We start from the raw sequence: 1,619 nt of genomic DNA, 5'->3' as shown, positions 1-1,619 counted from the left end.
GGGGGGGTGGTGGTGAGGGGATATGAGGGTGTCCCCCGTGGGCCGGTGACCGGGCTGGCAGGGTAACGCGCTCCATCTGGAAAAATAACAGTAAAAAAGGTGTTCGGTTTTCCAGCCTGAGCTCTCCGTGTGGATAAACCACTTGTTTTGGGCAGCGCTCGGGGCTGTCGCTTGGGGTAACTCTTTTCCTTAGCAGAGAGATGAGCTGACCACGATGCGGAGGTTTCTTTTATGAGCCCTCGCTCAACCCGCACCTCTGGCTACCGAAGCAGCCCCCGGGAGCCATCGGGTCAGAGGGACTCCGGGGTGTCTAGGCATCTCTGAAAGACCCTGACGTGGTCAGTCGCGGGGAGGTAATAGCATAGCGATGTGTGCACGTGTGTGAAAATGCAGTGGACCTCCTGGCACATATGGAGAAGTGAGATGGCTGCCCACAAGCTTTGGTCACTGCCTGGCATTCTCACAACGCTTAGCGTGTCTGGTGCTCCGTGTTCATTCCTGACGTGCTCCATCTCTGTGGTGTTGCCCTGCTGTGGTCGATTGGTTGTTTAAATTTGCTTTGTTCCTTCCATTACCTGCAGATATATGTAATATGAGGCTTGTTTTCTTCCCAGGAGCTGTGTTCCAGCCCCCAGTTCATAGCTGGTGGAGCCACACGCACAGACATCTGCCAAGGGGCCTTAGGTAAGGTGGAGGCAGAGAGCCGAATTTTCCATGCAGGTGCTGCCCCAGGGCACCACAGTTTATAGAATCATAGAATGGTTTAGGTTGGAAAGGACCTTAAAGATCATCGAGTTCCAACCTCCCTGCCATGGGCAGGGATACCTCCCACTAGATCAGGTTACCCAAGGCCACGTCCAGCCTGGCCTTGAACACCTCCAGGGATGGGGCCTCAACAACCTCTCTGGGCAACCTGTTCCACTGCCTTACCACCCTCAAAGTAAAAAACTTCTTCCTAACGAACTCACTCTGCAAATACATCCTTTTGCATCCTACCACCTCTCTTCATATCAAATCAGATCTTTCGTGCCTTTCCTTGGCAGCTGCAGGTAGGGACAGCGTGTGTTTGGCCACTGAGCACATCCGTGCTGTGTGCTCCAAGCAGGGATGACACAGACTGGTTTCCTGATGGCTTTTCAGATCGCTACCAGTTCCTTTCATGTCCACATCCGTGTGCCTGAGAGCAGCCTGACTAATTTCTGCCTTTAACAGTGTGCTTAGAAGAGGAGTTGCGTGCGTAGAGGGGCATTTCTTTCCCCAGAGGGAGAGAGTGCTGCTGAGCAGGAGGAACCCCCTGAAACCTGCAAAGATGCAGTATGGAGAAAAAAAATCTAGGATGGGGGATTCCCTGCTGCTCGCCAGCTCTCGAAGAAAACAAAACGGGTATTTCGGGAGGGATGGGCCAGCCTGTGAGCCCTCAGCTTTTGCCATGGCTGGCACTCAGTTTGCGTGGTGGCAGCTGCTCCAGAGGAGCCCTGGGAGCTGCGGGGAAGCCCCGCAGGACAGGGAGAAGTCAGTGGCTTATCCTGGTCTCGAAGCCTCTCTCCTGCCTTGCCTGCCGGAAGGGATTTTAGGTGAGTGCCTCTGTGCCTCTCCTCCCAGAAGGCAGCGAGGACGAC

At 54.5% G+C, this 1,619-nt stretch overlaps 1 protein-coding gene across 1 annotated transcript in view; it reads left to right on the top strand.

The window, feature by feature from the left end:
* Positions 1 to 1,619, top strand: part of CAPN2 (calpain 2, (m/II) large subunit) — a 28,953-nt gene that overhangs the window by 1,694 nt on the left and 25,640 nt on the right. Inside the window, exon 2 of the mRNA XM_009894336.1 lies at positions 615 to 684. Coding sequence (XP_009892638.1) covers positions 615 to 684 — 70 coding nt within the window. The remainder of the gene's footprint in view (positions 1 to 614; positions 685 to 1,619) is intronic.

The sequence above is a fragment of the Charadrius vociferus genome, unplaced genomic scaffold, assembly GCF_000708025.1.
Source record: "Charadrius vociferus isolate BGI_N301 unplaced genomic scaffold, ASM70802v2 scaffold261, whole genome shotgun sequence".
Classification (NCBI taxonomy): Eukaryota; Metazoa; Chordata; class Aves; order Charadriiformes; family Charadriidae; genus Charadrius; species Charadrius vociferus.
This window is presented reverse-complemented; position numbering and strand designations above follow the sequence as displayed.